General features: G+C 37.0%; 1 protein-coding gene across 3 annotated transcripts in view; it reads left to right on the forward strand.

Annotated features, from left to right (window-relative positions):
• Window positions 1–21080, forward strand: part of rnf4 (ring finger protein 4) — a 68554-nt gene that overhangs the window by 15737 nt on the left and 31737 nt on the right. For all 3 annotated transcript variants that reach the window (XM_039751738.1, XM_039751737.1, XM_039751739.1), the window contains one exon: window positions 8265–8394. In XM_039751738.1, the coding sequence (XP_039607672.1) occupies window positions 8265–8394 (130 nt within the window). The remainder of the gene's footprint in view (window positions 1–8264; window positions 8395–21080) is intronic.

Here is a 21080-nt window from a genome sequence, read left to right on the forward strand (position 1 = left end):
TGTGCCGTTTTCATGGTGTCTTCCATGAGTGATCAGACTTTGTTGCTTATGGCTGTGTTCTAGTTTAGAATTAGTGTTAACAGGATCTGCACTGTAACTGATACACAGGCATATGTAATGCAGGTTCTTTCAAATATATGACATATGACGGATGTAGTAAGAGCACATTTTAGGGGTTATGCCAATGAAATCTGAAAATGAATCTTGCTTCAAAAACCAAAAGAATGACACAAATTTAGTGTTTGCACATTTGCAGTTAACAGTGAATTAAGCCATTTTGCCCACTCTGCTGACTTGCATAATTACAGTGCTTTGCTTTTTGAAACAATAAATACATTTTATTTTGGTATTAATGAATGAAGTGGCTCATTTCAGCACCGGTATATATAATCCAGACTGTCTGAAACTTGCCTATATTTGTAATTGCACTGCCATTTTGGAGTTTTCTTCCACATCCCACAGCGCTTATATGTATAATTATGGGTGTGCATGAGATCTCCTCCACAACCCAACTATATGTACCGGTTAGAAAATAGGTGGATAGTCATCTGTGTATGTGTTTAATGCAATCAGAGAGTGAATGTTAAGCCTCAGTTACTTTTTTGGGACCAAGTTTTGTATGTAGTGACACCTGCTGCAGACTCTCAATTGAGCAAGAAACATAACCTTAACTCAAGAAATCTACCAGGTATCTATGGTAAAATATGTTATTTCTAGTTTACTTTTATTGCTACAAGTAGGAACGTCTCAATACCAGAATTTTTACATGCAATATCAACCTGGTAATAATTGGCTCCATTTTAAAATGCAAGAGCAGGCACATTTGTTTTATAAATGTTTAAAATATGGTCTCACTTTAAAACACAATGTCATGTGGCAAATTAATATATGCAGTGCCATGATTCTGAAGAAATAATGTTGACTTGAACAATTTCAAAATTACCCTTGAAATTTTATATTAAGTGTTAATCCTTGTTTTTTCTACAAGTAAAATAAATTGCAGATTCATTTTTTTTATTAACAAAATATAGTCTTATGTTTCAGTAGCCATAAAGTACAATTCGCTTAAATGTTTTTTCATTAATAACGCATATACATACAACATTCATTTGATGCACAAATTGTATAAAAGTATGTAGGTGAACTTTTTGTCCCCAAGGGGAAATTTGGCTTTTTACAGAAGCTTTTTAAGTAAATAAATAAATAAATAGATAGATACAAAAATAATAAATATACAGCATGCACACAGTATGTTCTGAACATACACTAGAATGACTAAAAAGCAAGAAAATTAAAAAGAAATAATAAAATATTTGTCATAATTTTAATAAAATGAAATGTCCACAAAAGTTTGCGCGGTATCCTTAATGGCTACAGCCTACATCACTTCCTTGTACAGGGAAATTTGTAGTCATAGAGGATGGGGCAATGCAATAAAAATACCTAACAAGCAAAGGTAAGGGCAAAATGCTCTAAAACTGCCATGTAGTCAATCAAGGAAAAATACAAGATGAAAACAGTGTGTAAATGGATATTAAAATCCACTCAATGAATAATCCAAAAGTGATTAAAATCACAGTTAAAAACACTGGATAAAACACTGTTAAAGACCTGAGCCCCCAGTGTGTCCTACATATTTTGAACCTCTGCAGCCTAACTTTATGTGGTCTTCTCAGCTGCAGAGGATGCCCTCTGGCAGGCCTTGTCACTTCTTTAACCTGGTTGTGACCCTTGCTGCCATCCCTCATACTTCAGCCTGGACTATGCGAACAGTGTTCCTTTCTTCCACTGCTATCCCCCAGCCTCTGTTGGAGCCTACTCGGAGCAGTTGGTCAGTTATTATAGTTTTGCCTTTTTATATTCGTTTTTATTTCTATATTTTTTCAGATCTTACTTGGAAATTCAGTTTAGTTTTAGTTTTCCTTCATCATGTATTTTTAGTTTGAATTTAATTTTATATATATATATATATATTTTATATATATATATATATATATATATATATTTTTTGTCTGATTAAAAACAAGCATAATCAAAACCAGGTACAGTGGAACCTCGGTTCAGGAACGTCTCGGTATACGAACAAGCCAGTTTCCCTTTCGGTTTGTACATGTTCAGTCTCTTCCTGTGCAGCGAGTGAGCGAGCAAAAGAGAGAGAGAGAGAGAGCAAGAGAGAGCGCGCACATACACACACACACACACACACAGAGCGTCAGACGCGCCCACACACACAGGCAGCGCAGGAGAGAGCGCCAGAGACACACACACACACACACACACACACACACACAGGCAGCGGGCAGACACACACACACACACAGAGGCAGCGCGCAGACACACAGGCAGTGCGAGAGAGAGCTGGACGCATTAAGGTAGGAAGGCAGTTAAAGAATGCACTGGGTTTTTGTTTGATTTTGTTTTCACTTGTTTCCAGCGATTGGTTCATAGTGGTGAATTGTTGCAATATTATTTTTCTTGGTGGTTTATTAAATTACAGATTTTTCAAATGTTAATTTTTTCCCTGTGCTTAAAACTCATTAAAAAAAAAAAAGTGCTTTTAGCCAGCGGTTGGTAGCGCTATAGCGCAAACTATTGTCTTTAGTTTTTTCTGTTGTTCAAGGTTTTCTCAGTGTTATTCATTTAGTTTACTATTACGCTGTGCGTTCTGTGGTTTAATTAACTATATTTGTGCTTAAAAGCTTAAAAATATATATATATATATATATATATACATATATATATATATATATATATATATATATATATATATATATATATATATATATATATATATATATATATATATATATATATATATATATATATATATATATATATATATATATATATATACACACAGTACAGCAAAGGCAACAAAGGAGTGGCTCAAGAAGAAGCACATTAAGGTCATGGAGTGGCCTAGTCAGTCTCCGGACCTTAATCCAATAGAAAACCTATGGAGGGAGCTCAAGCTCAGAGTAGCACAGAGACAGCCTCGAAACCTTAGGGATTTAGAGATGATCTGCAAAGAGGAGTGGACCAACATTCCTCCTAAAATGTGCGCACACTTGGTCATCAATTACAAGAAACGTTTGACCTCTGTGCTTGCAAACAAGGGTTTGTCCACTAAGTATTAAGTCTTTTTTTGTTAGAGGGTTCAAAAACTTATTTCCCTCAATGAAATGCAAATCAATTTCTATCTTTTATTTAAAGTTATTTTTTCGATTTTCCTTTTGATGTGCAATCTGCCACTGTTGAAATAAACCTACCATTGAAATGATACTGTTCTGAGACTTTTCATTTCTTTGTCATTGGACAAACTTACAAAATCAGTGAGGGGTCAAATAATTATTTCCTCCACTGTATATATATATTTACATACAGTTCGTATGGTCTGGAAGAGATTAATTGTATTTACATACAATCCTATGGGGGAAATTGCTTCGGTTCACGACCAAATCGGTTTATGACCAGAGTTTTGGAACGAATTATGGTCGTGAACTGAGGTTCTACTGTACAGAATATGAACAATTTTACACAAATTTATCATTTTTAAAATATTTTCTGTCATTTGTATTGAACAAATCTGTTGGCACTTTTTTCTTTTATTGCCCAGAATGGGCCAATTTGTAATGAAGTTTAGGTGAATTTTAAGGTGTGAGGGATTTTTACTCTAAATGTCTACAGAACACAACATATCCTGCTCCAACAGCAATGTGCTTAGAATAAATGCCTTCAATATTGCATTCAAAAATCTCAAATACAGGGCTTTGTTATTTTCTACCAGCCATATTGATCTCTGATTCCAGCTCGGGCCCAAACAATTTATAGACACAACTTTGCCATCTGCAGGCCTGAAAAGATATCAAAAATTAGAAAACAGATTCTGCTGTGTTCTGACATTTGTAATCATGAAAATCACAGTGGCTTAAGAAGAACAAGCTTGAATCAGTGTGCAGATCCTACCTAGCTGTATTGAGGGAAACAAAGAAAAACAAGCATGTAATGTCAAGGTTGGGGCAGTGAGACTTGACCAAACCATGTGTAAGAATGGTAAATCCTTAATGAGTGGAGCAAGAGCAAGTAATAAGAGTATGGAAAGGCACATAATGACAGAGACAGCATCTGAGATTAATAACGATATATATACATTCTCTAAACCAGTTTATCCAGAGCAGGATCACAGGAAACCTGGAACCTGTCCCAGCAGATCTGGATGCGAGGCAGGAAAAATCTCTGGTGTGCAATATGTATGATATGGCAGATATTAAGAACAAAAACAATATAATTTCAACTATCTTTTTTTGAGAGAGAGAAAAACATTGAAAAAATGGAGACGATATTTTAAAACATAATTCTGCTACTGGATTATTTTCACAATATCATGTATTTTGAGCTGTGAATATAACTAAAAGAGAAATTAATATAGCATAAATACAAAAACACATTAGTATGTTTAGCTTTTCATCACTTGACAGACTGTCTTCGCCTATCTCCCTGTAGTTCAGTAGAGACATTGCCAACTCAGGAATTTTACAAAGTTTGTATGGCTTCGTTGTTAAACAATGTTTTTAAAGCAAAAGTGATTGGTCAGCAACAATCTGCTGATCTTGTATGATGACCTAGTCAGTCTCTCGATCAGTGTTTTCAAAAATCGGGAGTGGTCTCCCCTAGACTTTCTCGTGTACTCAGATATGGGGATGGACAATTGAGGAGTAAACCACAAGATAATGATTATATTATGTACAATTAAGAACCATCAACAACAAATCAAATTAATAATATATTGAACAATCATTATAAAAGTAAAATTAAATAAATCGGAATCTGCAGCTGCATAAATAAAAAATATTCGAGTATGTGTTCCAGTAAAGTACCACTTCCAGTTGATGGATTTAGCCCAAAAGTTAATACAGATCTACAGTTTTGGTGTCACAGCCACATGCCAAATTTCATCCATCTAGTTGTGTTTTTGAGTTATCTTGTTTACACACATACAGTTGTGCTTGAAAGTTTGTGAACCCTTTAGAATTTTCTGTATTTCTGCGTAATTATCAGATCATCAGATTTTCACTCAGGGCCTAAAAGTAGATAAAGAGAAGCCAGTTAAACAAATGAGACAAAAATATTATACTTGGTCATTTATTTATTAAGTAAAATGATCGAATATTACATATTTGTAAGTGGCAAAAGTATGTGAACCTTTGCTTTCAGTATCTGGTGTGACCCCAGCCCTTTGCAGCAACAACTGCAACTAAACGTTTCCAGTAACTTTTGATCATTCCTGCACACCGGCTTGGAGGAATTTTAGCCCATTCCTCCATACAGAACAGCTTCAACTCGGGGATGTTGGTGGGTTTCCTCACATTGAACTGCTCGCTTCAGGTCCTTCCACAACATTTCGATTGGATTAAGGCCAGGACTTTGACTTGGCCATTCCAAAACATCATCTTTATTCTTCTTTAACCATTCTTTGGAAGAACGACTTGTGTGCTTAGGGTCGTTGTCTTGCTGCATGACCCACCTTCTCTTGAGATTCAGTTCATGGACAGATGTCCTGACATTTTCCTTTAGAATTCTCTGATATAATTCAGAATTCATTGTTCCATCAATGAAGGCAAACCGTCCTGGCCCAGATGCAGCAAAACAGGCCCAAACAATGATACTACCACCACTATGTTTCACAGATGGGATAAGGTTGTTATACTGGAATGCAGTGTTTTCCTTTCTCCAAACATAACGCTTTTCATTTAAACCAAAAAGTTCTATTTTGCTCTCATCTGTCCACAAAACATTCTTCCAATAGCCTTCTGGTTTGTCGACGTGATCTTTAGCAAACTGCAGAAAGCGGCAATGTTTTTTTTCGGAGAGCAGTGGCTTTCTCCTTACAACCCTGCCATGCACACCATTGTTGTTCAGTGTTCTCCTGATGGTGGACTCATGAACATGAATATTAGCCAATGTGAGAGAGGCCTTCATTTGCTTAGAAGTTACCCTGGGGTCCTTTGTGACCTCGCCGACTATTACACACCTTGCTTTTGGAGTGATCTTTGTTGGTCAACCACTCCTGGAGAGGGTAACAATGGTCTTGAATTTCCTCCATTTGTACACAATCTGTCAGACTGTGGATTGGCGGAGTCCAAACTCTTTAGAGATGGTTTTGTAACCTTTTCCAGCCTGATGAGCATCAACAACTCTTTTTCCGAGGTCCTCAGAAATCTCCTTTGTTCGTGCCATGATACACTTCCACAAACGTGTTGTGAAGAGCAGACTTTGATAGATCCCTGTTCTTTAAATAACACAGGGTGCCCACTCACACCTGATTGTCATCCCATTGATTGAAAACACCTGACTCTAATTTCACCTGCAAACTAACTGCTAATCCTAGAGGTTCACATACTTTTGGCACTCACAAATATGTAATTTTCTATCATTTTCCTCAATAAATAAATGACTAAGTATAATATTTTTGTCTCATTTGTTTAACTGGTTTCTCTTTTTCTACTTTTAGGACTTGAGTGCAAATCTGATGATATTTAGGTCATATTTATGCAGAAATATAGAATATTCTAAAGGGTTCACAAACTTTCAAGTACAACTGTACATAATTCCAAAAAAGTGTATTTTTGGACTCTCTAGGTCGATTTTTTTCATGATTACTATACTTTCTCTATCCTTCGTGTGCAAAGTGTCAGGTGAATTACTGTCAACAAAAAGCAGGCACCTGAGAAAGAAACTGAAATGTTACTAACTCGTGATTTTTCTGTCCATACGGTAAAGTTTTTGTTGACCAGCACATTCCGATGTCAGGCGTTTAAATGACATCTTGATAATCAACAAGTGCAAAGCAAGGCAGCACTTAAATTGCTTTCTATTCCACGCGCTTTACAAATGTTTTCAGCTCGCTCTGTCACCGCAAATGCTGTGTAAACAGTCGCCATCCTTCACCAGCTGCCATTCACTGGATGAACACGTGTGGGCGCCTCATGGTGGATAACTTTCTGTTTTAGAGTTAAAAGTCACAAGGGTTAAAAACTATTGTCAAGAATATTCATTCAAAACTGAAAACTAAAAATATTTTTGGGTATATTGTTTTATTTCAGTTAGCCTTTCCAGTTTAATAGTTTCATTTAATTTTAGTTTTTTCAAATTGGCTTTGTTGGTTATTTTATTTCAGTTTACGAAAATGTTTTTTTAATAATAGTTTCAGTTTTAATTTTAGTTTTCATTAACTATCATAACCTTGGTCACTCCTGAACCAGGACACTTGGCTAGAGTGCCCCTTGAGCATCATCTGCCTCATGTATTACATGTCTTCTAATCGTTCAGTCAGTCATTCAGCCTATTTAAATTGGGAGAAATAGTCACCTGAACATGGACCAGAGAAAGAAAATGGGAGAGTTGTCCGAGTGGATTAGAAGGAAAATTATAGACTGGAAGAGTGGGTCAAATTACAGTGCTACACTGAATGCTTTAGAGTTTTTATTCAACAGAATATTTCAAATAACACACATGAAAATGGCATGGACAAAAATAGTGGGACCCCTAACTTAATATTTTGTTTCACAACCTTTAGAGTGTGTTTTTGTTAAATATAGAATAAACAATGATGGGTAACAATTACTTTGGTCAATATCTTGTTTTTCATAAACAATTGGGGGTGGTTCTTTTTTCATGGAGGTTTACCAACAAATTTGTCCATGTATTTCTTGGGAGCAGTGAAAGCAAGTTATGCAGAAGTGAAGAAGTTGTATAGTTTTAGGTTCTGCACTTGCAACCTGCTTCTTATTTTCAATAGTAACAGACAAGTGTTTATTTGTTTCTTGGGAACTTTAAAAAGATGCTAAAACAACGGTGTGCTTTGTTTTTTTTGTATGCATATTTCTTATACAGTAGTTTTTAGAAAGAATTTATTTTATATCCAAGCAAAAGATTTAATTATGGTTTGTAGTATTAACCTAGATATGTTATGCTGAACCCAGGCATCAGAATGTAAAAAAGTTTGTAAATTCATCTGACAATTAATTGAACTGTAAGGAGTCTTCCTCTGCCTTGAGCAAGCAAATTTCCAAATAATTATTTAGACTTATTGAACCTACCTAAACCGTTTATAAAGGAAAAAAAATGTTAGTGGGAAGTTTGCTTTCTTTCCCAAGTTTCTTCTGGAGTCTGTTTTTCCACCTACATCCCCAAAGATGTTTGGGTTCTGGTGAGGGTTTGTGTCTGAAGCTTCCTTGCTCTAATTTCATCATTTTTCATTTTAGACTCAAAGAAAACGACATAGTGGAACATCTTCCAATTCCAGGCGGACAAGTAAAAGAAGACGACACAGATATACATCTTCCAGGATGGAAAATGAAACTGTACAGGTTTTAGACAGTAGTATGTTGGATAGTAAGTATAACATAGACCATCTGAATGTTTTGTAAGATTCTATCTGGCTCTTTTGGTGAACATTGTTTTCAAAATGAGTTGAGGTGCTCACTTCTTTTGTTGTATCCAAAAAAAAAAAAAAAAGCTGTTTTGAGACATAATTTATCACCATTATCTTAACATTTAGTATTAATAAATAAGGCATAATTTCAGTCTTTAGTCTTTTTTTTGTCTGCGTTGTTTCCTAAGTTTAACATATTAATTAAACGTTACTTTATAAATACACTTTTAACATAAATTTTAAGTCAAAGGTATTATGAATAGCACTTTTTTGCAACAGCACAAGTTTAATTAGATCTTAAACAGCAAAATAAGTTATTCTAAAATAAAATGCAATATAAAACCGAGTGAGAAAGTAAACCACCTTAGTATAACATAAATGACCATATTGTTTAATATAGGATAAAAAAATGTCAAAGTAAATGCATGTTGTACACCAGATGTTAGACTTATCTCATTTTCAGGCTTGTTGACGACCAATTTAATTGAAAGATGCTCTACTTAAAATTTCAAATGACTGTATACTGTATGACTTGTAGGGCACTGTATGCATTTAATTAGCTTATGTAAATGGTTTATGTTAAGCAAGGATTTGAGAATTTTACCACTAGCAATTGAACACTGCATTATTTTTTTCCAAATCCCTTCGTTAAAGCTATGCTCAAATTCAGGTGTGCTTACACGTGGTCATGTTACCTTATTAAATATCTGTTTAGTTTACATTGGCATTTTTTACACAGATACTGGACTTGCTATTATGGCCATTTTCACTTATGTTCCACAGGAAATCCAGTGATGTAAAAACATTACATAAATTATATTGTCATTAGTTAACAAAAATATGCTTTTTGAAAGAACAGTTTATGAATATTTTAGGTATGCATATACTGTACAGTTGTATTGTTAAAATGGGTATAATTTTTAACTGAAATAATAAATCTGTTGTGTAAATGGAAGTAACTTCTTCCAGTTTCAAGTACAGAAAACTGTGAGCATTTTTTCAGAGTCAGACTTGTTTGATTTCTTTATTTATATTAACAAGACATGCAGCAAGATTTTAAAGAATGCATTTAGCAAAAGCTTAAGTTTAAAGTCCCTTCAATTTAGGAATTGTAGTCTGTTTCAACGGCACAAACTTTGCTCTTACTGAGCAGTGCCAAATTACTCACCAGTTAATTTACTTTAGAAATATGTGATTTAGTCTTTATAGTTGAGCTTGTTCTTCTCACAGACTAGATTTATAAAATAATTAGGGGTTACACATTTGCTGAACATATATAGAACTATAATAGAGTAATTCCAGACTAATTAATTAGAATTATTAAAGTTAATAGATTCTGATACTATATGCTAGTAAATATGCTATGGCATATGGCAGTGTTGTGGTTTTTTTTTTTGTTTTTTTTTCCTTGCATTCCATTGTTTATCTAAAGTAATTTCAAAATGCAGTATTTGGGTTTTAAATTAATACTAGCCAACCTGCTACGCCGCATAATTATTTATTGATGTGTGAACACTTCCTGAAAGACACAGTTGTCCAAATGGGGAGGGTTTGAGGATACAGCTGTCAGTGAATAAAAAGATGGAACTCTGGAAAGGGCAACATACAATTGTCCATGACTGAAAACAGGTTTTGGCAGATACAGGCATATCTTTTTGAAAGTTTGGCCCTGTGCCTTATTAATTGTCATTGCAAACGCCAATATAACAGGAAATTGTCTGCGTGTAAAAGGTAAATTACAATCTGACGGGGTCAGGGAACTCTGGGGAATAAGGACAGTTTTTGAGGTAGCAGCTGTGATAGTCTTACACTCCAGTACATTGCGGTGAATGCTGGTAACAAAGTCTAGTGCCATTACAGAGACCTTTTGCTGGCATGAGGTTTCTGAGAAGCATGATGACTGAACAAGTTTTAATTTTGAGTGCATGTGCCTCGAGAGCGACGGTGGACGTGTGAGGAGGGTTACAGTTGGCGCGTGGGGCTCTGTTGTGCGTATCCCATGACCTGGGAGGAGGGTTAGAGTTGGCGGGCAGGGCTCTATCGAGCGTATCCCATGGTCTTGGATTTGGCAGGCGTGGCTCTGCGAGTTGGCGGGCCTGGCCCTGTCGTGCGTATCCCACGGTCTTACAGTTGGCGGGTGCGGTTCTGTTAGAGTTGGCGGGCGGGGCTCTCTGTCTTGCGTGCCCTTAGGGAATTATATATATAGATTGTTAACTTATTTATATGAATTTGTTAAACATTAGCAACTATACATGCATCTCTTAAATATACTGTACTAATGTTGATAGAATACTTTCTTAAAGAACTGGCTAAGCTAAACACAAAAACTTGCTCTTCAATGTCATGATCAACAGAAGTGTAACTTTTTACAATAGGTTGGGACTTGACTTAATTTATGCCAAATAGATTACACATTAAACCACTTAATACTTCCTCAACTTTTAGTGGTTAAACAAATAGAAGGAAGCCTAGACAGTTTTTACCTCTAAAAACAATAATGATATTATTGATAGTCTTTCTACATGAAAATGTGAGTGAAATTGCATTATGCTACCTTTTATTGAAAAGTAAGCAGTTTCTTTAAAAAAAATAAATAAAGTGGTGGGAAACACAAAGTAGGCGTGCTGATTCTCTTCTTGGTGTGTACGGAATTAGATGCCTACCTAATAAGTGGTTTTCATTCATGAATAGAACTTTGCAGTGATCCAACTGTATGGCGGTTTCTCCAACTTTAAGACTTTTAGATAAAGGAGATTGAAACTGTTGATAAAGCCAAACTTCCTGACTTGTTGGTAAACAAAATGGTTAAAGTGAGATTCAGCAATATTTTATTTGTAAGGCAAATTAAAAAGTTAAACCTGAAGGTTTAACACTTGTCTGTCCACAAACGGTGTTACAAGGTGCGTACTGGTAAAGGAAAAGCATCAAATATTTCCAAGCATTTATCCCTTGCTCATTCTAAAGTCTTCCATGGGCTCAGAACACAATGGGTGTGAAATGGCATTTGTAGTAAAAATGAGAAAAGGTAAGATGAATGTGTTCTAATGGATTAACAAGTGCAGCATTTTCACACAGCTGGTGTTCACAAAGAACAGTATCCCGAGCCTATATGATAAACAAACACAAACTAGTTTAAGCCTAATCATTGAGATTCCGTAAAGAGTAATGAAAAAGTCCTACTAAATAGTGTTATTCTGTAGTATTGCATATACATTACTGTGGTATAGCGGGTCTGTGGCTCAGAAAAAAGTGTCTACTTGAAATAAATGATTGGACATGCTCACGCTTGGGAGTGGAGTAGGTGCGAGTGATTGACTGAGAAGATGGCTCCTCTCTGTGCTGTCGCGAGGCTGTCACCCTACCGCGCATTACTTTGCCGGCACATGACAAACAGTCTGATTGTCTCATTATTAGCTTGGGGTGGCAATTAGGTGATCACACTTGCAGCGGCTCTTCAAAGGGGAGTGCAGGAAAGAGAGGGAAGAAACAGACAAAAATATATCTGAGGTTCAAGGGAAAGAAAAAGGAGCAAATAGGAAGATGGGCGAGAGAGGCGGTGCAGGTGTGATCAGGCGGGAGTGAAAGTGAACCAGGAAGTAGGCAGCTGTAATGAGAGCCCCTCCAGGGAGAAGATGTCCACCACTCAGGGGGCTGTTGTGAAGGATCTCTCCAGCTGAGTGACTTGGGAGCTGGAGTGACCAGGTGGTATAGGCGGCTTGCTGCGGAAGTCATTGAGGCTTGGATGGGGAGCTCCATGAACTTTGGGTAGTCGAGCCTTGGGTCCAGAGTGGGTGCCTTGTTACAGCCATGGAGTGGCAGGGACCCGGACCCATAGAATGATGATAGGTGCCTCTTGGATAGCTGTCCCCTCAGCTGTAAGGTCCAGGCAGGATAAACTGAGGTGACGGACATTTTTAAAGTACACCAGGGCTCATGTTTTTAAGGACAGCTTCCTGTACTGTTTTTAACCTCATTTTAATGGCTTTATTTATGGGGTTGGTTTTAACCTCCACCATCACTTATTTTATGGACTGATTATTTATTGATCATTGCACTGCACTAATTTGGGACACTGTTTGACTGTTTTTTTTTTAATAAAAGCACTAGAGCACTTTTACACCATCCCTTTGCTATATATGTTTTGTCCTCTGCCAAGCTTATCCCATCATGACTATCAATGGTGTTCGGTTCAAGAGTCTCCTAAACAAGAATGGGAGCATGGAGCTGAACCTCACCATTACAATTGCACACACTGTTTTAATTGATCTGCATATCGTAAAAATATTTATTACCCCAACCATTTTGACGTATAGTTAGTTCCAGATTTAAGTTTAGGGTTTCAGGAAGAGTTTCAAACTGTGTTTTTCGTATTGGTTTGAGAGATTCTTACATTGAAATATTTTAGGTACTAAACATATTTTAATGTCCAGGCTGCCAATTCAGTTCAGTTCAGGGCCATGTAGTTGCATAGCTGGTGAAAAGCAAGCTTTCTGAAAGTGGGGTGGGTTATGCAAATGATACATTACAGTGAGCTCTGTTCATTTACCTTTTTATTTGCCAACTTCATACTTGTGTTTTTATTTGGAACTCTGTCTCTAAGGCTAGCATCATGAAACTATCTGTGGGCTATTGCATGTGATGCTGTTATTTTGTTGTGCATTTATGGAAAAAGCCAACGAAGGACCTGTAAAGTGTTTTTTTTTTTTTCTCAAAGTTTCAGACTAATGTAATTATCCTCTTATGCAGTATTATCGTGGGTTTTATAGGACTTGCCAAGTCCATTACTACGTTGGTCTACTCATGCACCTTAAGATTACCACACATATATATACTTACGCATAGGTGTCCTGTAGACAAATTCTCAGGTGAAAGTTAGTCACCCTGCAATATTCTACTTAGAACCCCCTCACATTCACATTTAGATATCCTTAAATAGTCAATGGAAAATATGTCTCACAATGTTCTACAGTAGTTTTACATAAATATCCTGAAATAGACAATGGAGCCATAATATATCTCACAATATTCTGTAGGAGTCCCTACTTATGAACTTACTTATCATCAGCACTGACGACATTGCTACACATTAAAAGCGTAACTCTTTTGGTTATGCCACTTACCAACCAAACAATATGCCCTGCTTTTTACTGCAGTTGTCTCTTCTTTTGAGCAGCGGCCTCTTAGCCTTTATAAACCCCATGGGCAGGTAATGTGGCTGCCTTCCATATGGAAGTCTATTTTCAGTTTATTATTGCAGTCACTCTACATAAAAAAAAGTCAGGTTAGGTTGGGGAGCATGCAATGGTACAGCGTGTTGCCACACCAACCACACGGTGAAACAGCTCAGGATCCTGGTTGTCAACCCCCCGGGCAGACATGCGGTCCAGTCCCGCTCTTCAGAAATTACCATCTATCTGCCACAGCTAGATGTTATGTGGGCGTCCCCTTGGCCTGGTCCAGCCACTCTGGTCATCAACAGTGTGGATCATGCAAGCTGGATCACCCATGGGGAATCGCATCACGTGGCCGTAGTGCATTAACAGACGCTCACTCACAATACAGGTAATGTGCCTCATTCAGTACTCTGTGAACAACCGCTCATTCGACACAGACTCAAACCAGCAGTACTCAAGGATTCTCCGAAGAGACGCAGTACCAAAGGAATACAGTCTTCGTCTCAGGTCAGTGGATAGCGTCCTTGTCTGGCAACTATATAGCAGGACAGGAAGCACCAGGACTCTAAAGACTTGGACAGTCATCCTTTTGCATAGATATCGGGAGTATCACACACCTCTTTTCAGAAACCTCATCACCACCCATGCTTTCCCAATCTTCATAAGAAGAGTCACCAGAGATATGAATGTCACTGCTGAGGTAAGTAAACCTCTCGACAAGGTTGACACTTTCCGCAGACAGACACACACTGCTGATGGCTATGCCTAAGAGGTCATTAAAGGCCTGGATCTTGGTTTTTATCCAGGACACTCGCAAGCCCAGGCACAGGACTTTTCACTCAGTCTCTCGAGAGCCCTGATCAGAGCCTCCATTGACTCAGCAAAGATCAGAGCATTCGTCAGCTTCGGCATCAGTCAAGATCAGTGAATCTTTCTGCACCAGTACCTTGCAAACCAAGGAAAGACCATTTACTTGCTTTATTGAACAAAATAACAGGTTTCAGTTGTGTTAATGCAACTACACAGGTTTTTCTATTAACCAATTAGCATTTAAAAATAACTAATAAGAGTAAGCTAAGGTAATTTACCATTAGAATACTGGAGTGGCTGATACCGTATGTTATTAATACATTTAAAATCAGTAATTTCAAGCTGTAATAGCCCGTAGCAACACTAGTAATGCATTAGCATTGTATTAAAATCAGTTTAATAGTATCTTAACAAGTTATCAATTACTATCAAAAAATGAAACTTTCTTGGCTATTCCTTACATTTTTGCCTTTGAAACAGCAGCAGTTTTCTTGCATCTCCTTCCATGCAGTTTCTGAAGGTACTAGTTCAAGCATCTTGGAGAATTTAGCATAATCCCACTATAGACTTTATCTGTCACTTGCTTCTGTCTCCACAAGTAATTAAAGACTGGTTTGAGGATTTTTAAATTAAGGCTCATAAAGCCATGCCATCTGTTGCGGGATTCACTGTTCCTCTTTTCGCTGTAGATAGCTTGTTATGATTTTGGTTGTTTGCTGGAGGTCATTTTTTTTTTTCTTCGTAGAATGAAGTTGTCCTCTGTCAGATGCCTCCCTGATGGTATTGCAGGATGGATTAGAGTTTACCTGTACTTCTCAGCAGTGAGGGGGCCAGCAATTTTGACAAAACCATTTACAAATATGCGCCCTGTAACTTGCAGGGGGCTTCCAACATACTTCACTGTTGCCTCCAGACATTTATCCATGTACCGTTCTCGAGCCCTTGGCAGGCAAACTGCCTTCTGTTAGAGCCAGAAGTCTAAAATTTTGATTCATTATTTCAAAGCACCTGCTGCCATTTTTCTGCACCCCAGACATGGTGAATCATTTGACTTTATTCCCATCAATGGGTAATATATGTGATCACTTGGCTAAAATCTCTGTAACAAAGAAAGGGGGAGGGGGATAGTTTTTTCAATTGGAATGACCACAAGGGAACCAAATCAAATATTAATTTCTTTATGCAATAAACATAGTGAAAGTAAAAAAAAAAATATTGGCCCAATTTATACACAAAAGGGAGAACAGAATAGTTTTACAATAATAGGTATCTTTTGGGTTCTGAAAGTATAGAAGAATAAAAAAATATTATTCAAGTACCATTAGACTCTTTACTTTTCTAAATGCAGCAAAGAAAAGGTTCTTAAAGCTTTTTTTATGTAATCTAGAAGTGCCATTAGTCTCTTTACCCTTCTAAGTGCAGTAAAGGTAAGGCATTAAAGCTTTTTTTAATAATCTAGACATACAACAACTTCATGATTTTGTACATAACATTGCATCAGTTATTTCAAACAGATTTTTAGGGTTAGCATTTTTTCCAATTAAAATAAACAGTAGACCACTGGTAGTATTTTTTAAATTCTTTATTAATAAAATTTAATATTGTAGGCTTATTGTTTGGTAAGCATCAAATAAAACTTTTTTTACTGGATTAAATAAAACTGTTTAAAATACTTTTTTCTCTCTAATGAAAAAAATGTAAATTTCAAACTTGTGAGGCTGTTGGACACGCTCCAGTTTTCTACAATGGGAACCAAGGGTTGAGTTGGGTTTGATGCTTCAGTTCTTACCCAACCACAGACTTTTGGTTGAATTAAGTGCTTTGGGATTGTCCAACTTTGTGTGTGTGTATATGTTAAAGAAACTGAACCTATTTTCTTATAGACCAGAGCGTGGTGGAGGCGGAGTTCTAAAAATGTTCCATTAAATTTGGATACATCAGGTATCTTTGTTATTCCTGTGTACTGAGCATTCTGTACCTTAACAGTGCAGTAGTTTTCATAGGGCATGAAATAGATCTTCTTACAGCATAATGTCAATAATTGAAATAAACCTATACCACAAGGAAATGCTACCAAAATGAACACTGGATGAATAGCATAGTTTTACTAGTCACATTAACTTAAACCAAGGCAGACTTTCAGAAAAGTGTTAGCAGTTCTGTGTGTCATCATTTAAAGCTGCACACCCCATAATCCTTTAAGAGCCTGCCAGTTCACTATGTTAATGGTGTGGTGCTCTGGCTGTGGATGTTTATTACCTTATGTTCAGTGCTGTTCCTTTTTTATTTTTGTGTATTTTATATATTCTGTTGTAAAAAGTATGAATAGTTTCAACAATTTTTTCATCCATTTTTTGGAGGCATCGAGTCTAATACAAGGATGCATGGGTCAAAAGCTCCGCCTCAAGCAGAAATCAAGCTTCATTCTCTTGACTCGAATCATGTAGCTCTGCACTGTAACACCCTTATTCACCCACATAGCACAACTTTTATTGAAACCACAATGAAGGCCACAAGTTATAATTGTTTTATAAAACCTGCACGTATCACTATACAGAAAGCGAAGTCAACAGCCCTTTAATACATATGCATGTATTGGATGTGGAGATGTTGAAAAGCTTTCCAAAACAACCACTTATATATTTTAGCTGCTTATATACATGATTTTAAGATTAATATATCTACTTCTTCTTCTTTATCTTCCCACTTCTATATGGGGTCAATTTGCTTGATCAACCTTCTCCAAACAGCTTAGTCCTGCATCTCCTTGCCAGTCAAGCCCTTTACCTTTATCCATCTACATTTGCTTTGGCGCCTCTCACTTTTTCTTCCCCGCACTTCCATTCCCATCACTCTGTTGCCCACATATTCATAGTCTCTCTTCATCACATATCCATACTTTTTCCACCTACTTTCCTGTAGTTTTAGTTATCTCTGCCTGTTTTGTTGTATTTCTGATTATATCATTTCTTCTTCTGTCCTTTTTTGTAACTCCATACATCTTTTTTTTTTCCTATGCTCCCTTTACTGCCCATGTTTTAACTCCATACATCATTGCTTGTTTTACCACTACCTTACCTTTAACCTTCACCTAATTCTTCAGTCACACAATACAGTAAAACATTGGATTGCAAGTGACTTGGTCTGCAAGTGTTTTGCAAGACGAGCAAACATTTTTAATAAATTTTAACTTGATAAATGAGCAAGGTCTTGCAATATGAGTAGTATGTATATGCTTTGTGTGCTGAGGGTCATGTGATCACAACTGAGCCGATGATGGTTCTTTCTCTCCCTTGCTGCTGGATTGTTGTGGGTAATCGTCTTCTATGCTTGGTCTCGGTGTGCCTCACTCGTATAGTCAACATCCGTGCGAGCATATACTGTTTACTACATCATTATGACCGTGTGTGTGCATAAAGCATTTTTTAATTTTGTGCGTGAGCGATGAATCTGTTTAATAAAAATGCAGTGTCACATTTCTGTGAAATCCTCAACAAAGGGCAAAAGCAGTTGTAATTGGATAGTTTCCTTGTTAAAGCAGCAAAAAAGAGATTCCAGTGAGCCAACAAATAGCAGTGATTCCATTAGTTTTGGTGAAAGTCGTCCTACACAATAACCCTCCTCTCCTCTGTCTACTCTGTCTCGTCTCTCTCACACCAGTCACAATTCTTTTCAAAGGTAAAGTACATGTTCATTTGTTTTTTACATATTTTTACTTTATATTTTGTATTAATCATTTATATATAAATATTTTTGGGTTGTGGAATGAACCATACGAGTTTCCATTATTTCTTATGGGGAAATTCACTTTGATATACGAGTGCTTTGGATTACAAGCACGTTTCCAACAACAACAACATCATTTATTTATATAACACATTTTCATACAAAAAAATGTAGCTCAAAGTGCTTTACAAAATGAGGAATAGAAAAATAGAAGACACAATAAAAAATAAACATAAGTCAACATTAATTAACATAGAATAAGTAAGGTCCGATGGCCAGGGTGGACAGAAAAAACAAAAAAAAACTGGAGAAAAAAATAAAATCTGTAGGGATTCCAGACCAAGAGACCGCCCAGTCCCCTCTGGGCAATCTACCTAACATAAATCAAACAGTCCTCTTTGTATTTAGGGTTCTCATGGAAGGACTTGATGATGATGGTCACTTGACCTCTGGCTCAGTCCATCAATGTTGGAGCATCATGATGCTTTGAGTAGCTGCGCCACCACCACAAAGAAACCGGAAAAAGAAACAGAAGAGAGAGTAGGGGTCAGTATGGATTTTGGAGCCACTATGAATAGTTGTTATGATGAATTGAACATACAGAGTATCAGGATTAAGTTAAAGTGAAGTTATAAAAAGGCCATGTTAAAGTAATGTGTTTTCAGCAGTGTTTTAAAGTGCTCTACTGTATTTGCCTGGCGAATTCCTATTGGCAGGCTATTCCAGATTTTAGGTGCATAACAGCAGAAGGCCGCCTCACAATTTCTTTTAAGGTTAGCTTTTGGAATTATAAGGAGATACTCATTTGAAGATCTAAGGTTACGATTTGGAATATAATGTGTCAGACATTCCGTAATATAAGATGGAGCGAGATTATTTAAGGCTTTATAAACCATAAGCAGTATTTTAAAGTCAATCCTGAATGACACAGGCAACCAGTGTAGTGACATAAAAACTGGAGAAATGTGTTCGGATTTTCTTTTCCTAGTTAGGATTCTAGCAGCTGCATTCGGCACTCGTTGCAAGTGATTTATGTCTTTTTTGGGTAGTCCTAAGAGGAGTGCGTTACAGTAATCTAGTCTACTGAAAACAAAAGCGTGAATTAATTTCTCAGCATCTTTCAATGATATAAGAGGTCTAACTTTAGCTATGTTTCTTAAGTGAAAAAATGCTGTCCTAGTGGTCTGATGAATATGCAATTTAAAATTCAGGTTACAGTCAACAGTTACCCCTAAGTTTTTTACTTCCGTCTTAACTTTTAATCCTAATGCATCAAGTTTATTTCTGATAACCTCATTGAATGTGATTACCACAACTCACAAAGAATTTTCTACCTGCCAGGTAGGATTCAAACCAATTTAAGATGCTGCCAGAGAGGCCCACCCATTGACTAAGGCGATTTCTAAGAATATTGTGATCAATGGTGTCAAATGCGGCACTCAGATCTAAGAGGATGAGAACAGATAAATGGCCTCTGTCTGCATTTACCCGCAAGTCATTTACTACTTTAATGAGTGCAGTTTCTGTGCTGTGATTTGTTCTGAAACCTGACTGAAATTTATCAAGAATAGCATGTTTATTTAGGTGGTCATTTAACTGCATAATGACTGCCTTCTCTAGAATTTTACTTAAGAAGGGCAGGTTAGAGATGGGTCTAAAATTTTCAAAGTCAGAGGGGTCAAGATTATTTTTCTTGAGCAGGGATTTAACTACAGCAGTCTTAAGACAGTCTGGGAAGACCCCCGTATCTAATGACGAATTAGCTATGTCCAGAATATTGTTTAGATTAGCACGTCTGATATTTCTTTGAAAAACCTTGTTGGTATTGGGTCAAGGACGCAGGTGGAGGGTTTCAGTTGAGAGATTATACTATGCAATTCAGGTAAATCTATCCTGGTGAAAGCATTTAATTTGTTTATAATAGAGTACCGGGGCTTTGGAGGTTCTGCAGTGTTGGGGAGATATACTATGTTATCTCTAATATCATTAATTTTTTGATTGAAAAATACAGCAATGTTCTCACAGGTTTCACTGGAAGTATTCTGGGGGCATTCCTTTGTGTTACCTGGGTTTAACAGACGATCAATTGTAGAAAATAAGACTCTGGGATTACTAGCATTGTTATTTATAATATTAGAGTTTCCAGAACTAATTATGCTCCCAAACCCAGGCACCACTGTACTCCTGATACCTTCTTCCAGTTGTTCGATCCACATTGCCTTCTATGGGTTATCTCTGAATCTAGTTTTCAATTTTGGGCTACTACTAATCCTATATGCTTCCATTTATCTACTTTTTTTCAATAGCTCTCCCTTCAGGCTAACTTCTTGATCATCAACCCACATTCTCCCCAAGCCCTTCTCCATTCTTCCAGCTTCCAAACTGCGCCTGCCCTGTGGTGGTCTCTTCCTTAAGCCTACTTTCTATAACCCTTCCCCAAATGTTCATTGTGTTTGAAATCCGCTTCATCCCTCTATAATTTCCACAATGAATTCTCCTTATAAATGGGTGCAATCACACTGTTCCTCTACTCCTGTGGTATTCTCTCCTTTTCATAGATCTTCTGCATTAGATCCCACAACAAACCTACTTGATGTCATGGCTAAATATTTCATCCTGTGCCCTTCCTTATTTCCTTCCTTTACACCCCACCCACTATGTACCTTCTCTATCATTTCTCTATTCTTTCCCTCATGCCAATTCAGATCACCACCAACAGTCACATTTTCTCCCTCTTCCCTCTTCCCCCTCTGTGCTCTGAAAACATCTTTCTCCTCTTCCTCACAGCCCACTTGAGGAATAAATGCACACATGACATTGACTACAGTCTCACTAAGGGCCAGCTTGACAGTCATCACCCTATCACTCCTCCTAGTCACACTGACAAAACTATCTTTTATTTCTTTGGATACTGTTATGCTCACTTCATTTCTCCC

The sequence above is a fragment of the Polypterus senegalus genome, chromosome 4 (genome assembly GCF_016835505.1).
Source record: "Polypterus senegalus isolate Bchr_013 chromosome 4, ASM1683550v1, whole genome shotgun sequence".
Classification (NCBI taxonomy): Eukaryota; Metazoa; Chordata; class Cladistia; order Polypteriformes; family Polypteridae; genus Polypterus; species Polypterus senegalus.